At 33.5% G+C, this 1,412-nt stretch overlaps 1 protein-coding gene across 1 annotated transcript in view; it reads left to right on the top strand.

Moving 5' to 3' along the window:
- The window catches only part of SLC35D2 (solute carrier family 35 member D2), a 90,803-nt gene that overhangs the window by 33,470 nt on the left and 55,921 nt on the right, over positions 1-1,412 (top strand). Inside the window, exon 3 of the mRNA XM_007939202.2 lies at positions 672-758. Coding sequence (XP_007937393.1) covers positions 672-758 — 87 coding nt within the window. The remainder of the gene's footprint in view (positions 1-671; positions 759-1,412) is intronic.

Here is a 1,412-nt window from a genome sequence, read left to right as displayed (position 1 = left end):
AAAAAAAAAAAAAAAAAGGCAATATAAAGAGAAAAAAATAGATGAAATAAATAAAGGTTTGCAACAGATGTCACTCTCTAAGGAATAATTTATAAAGCCATTTATAAATGTAAGAGATAATTTCTAAAACCACTTATATAAACTTTGATAAATTTGTAAGAAAAAGGCCTATTTCTCCTAGAAAAGATGGGTGAAGAAACTGAACAAGCAGTTCACAAAACAGAAATTTTAAAAATAATTATATTTGTGTGTAGAGTTTCCCTTTTTTTTTTTATTGTTTGTCTCCACCCCACCCCAGACTTTATGGGGAAGGTTCCAGATGAGAATTGTGGCCTATGCTCTGTCTATGGGAAGGAGGTCTGGGATCAATGGGCAGCCTCACCAACTGTGGTCACCCTCTGGGACACTATTCTCTATCTTTCTCAGTCACTGTTTCCTGAATCCCTTGAGATAATGTGACATTTCTTTTGCCCGTAAGTTCTTTTGGAATCTATATAGCAAGCAAACAATTTTAATATTCCAAGAAATACGTTTTTTCTGAAATCTGGAAAATGAATTTTTGATTTGCTATATTTGTTTTTGATGACTTTGTTTACTTCTGATGATATTTTTGCATCTCAAGCAATCCTTCCTGATATTTTGCTCAAGTTTCTTTCTCTCCCTTTCCTTAGATGGCAGCCACCATAATGATACTATATCTGTCCAAGCTAAATAAAATAATTCACTTTCCTGATTTTGACAAGAAAATTCCTGCAAAGGTATGTGATGAAAGTACATATAGCTGTGATGGAAGATGTGAAAATACTATGGAATTACAAATTGATTCATAGTAAAGTATATCCATACTGTTCTTGCTTGCACTGGGTATAAACTTCTTTTTTAGGAGGCGGGGTTGTGGGGTAGAAACTTCTTAAGGATTTTATATCGTTAAGTTGTCCATTTGTGTAGCACAATAATAGTAAAAGTTAGTGCTTGATTGAATAAGTACTGTGTATCTCTGAAATGACAAAGCTTGATTGGCAAGCTTTCTCTGTAAAGGATGAGAGTATTTAGATTTTGTGGACCAGATGGTCTCTGTGACAACTATTCAACTCTGCCATCGTAGCTCAAAAGCAGCTTATAAATGAATAAGCATAGATGTATTCCAATAAAATTTTATTTTTAACAATAGGATGGGCCAAATTTGGCCTGTAGGCTGTATTTGCTGACCCCTGGTTTAAATTCTCATTTTTAAGTAGGATTGAGAAAAGCTCTGAGTAGTCTAAAGAATATAATTTGATATACATAGTTTTTTTTTTTCTCCCATAATGGAACTAGGTACATGAGAACTGTCCTTCCTTCCAAATTACATTGAATCCTGGAAATGTTGAATGTAGCTAACTTTTATTGAACAGTTGCTAGGTACCAGATAT

This window comes from Orycteropus afer, unplaced genomic scaffold (assembly GCF_000298275.1).
Source record: "Orycteropus afer afer isolate SDZICR_OR568_19922 unplaced genomic scaffold, OryAfe1.0 scaffold00005, whole genome shotgun sequence".
Taxonomy (NCBI): domain Eukaryota; kingdom Metazoa; phylum Chordata; class Mammalia; order Tubulidentata; family Orycteropodidae; genus Orycteropus; species Orycteropus afer.
The sequence above is the reverse complement of the archived record's forward strand: the minus strand, read 5'-3'. Positions and strand labels throughout refer to the sequence as shown.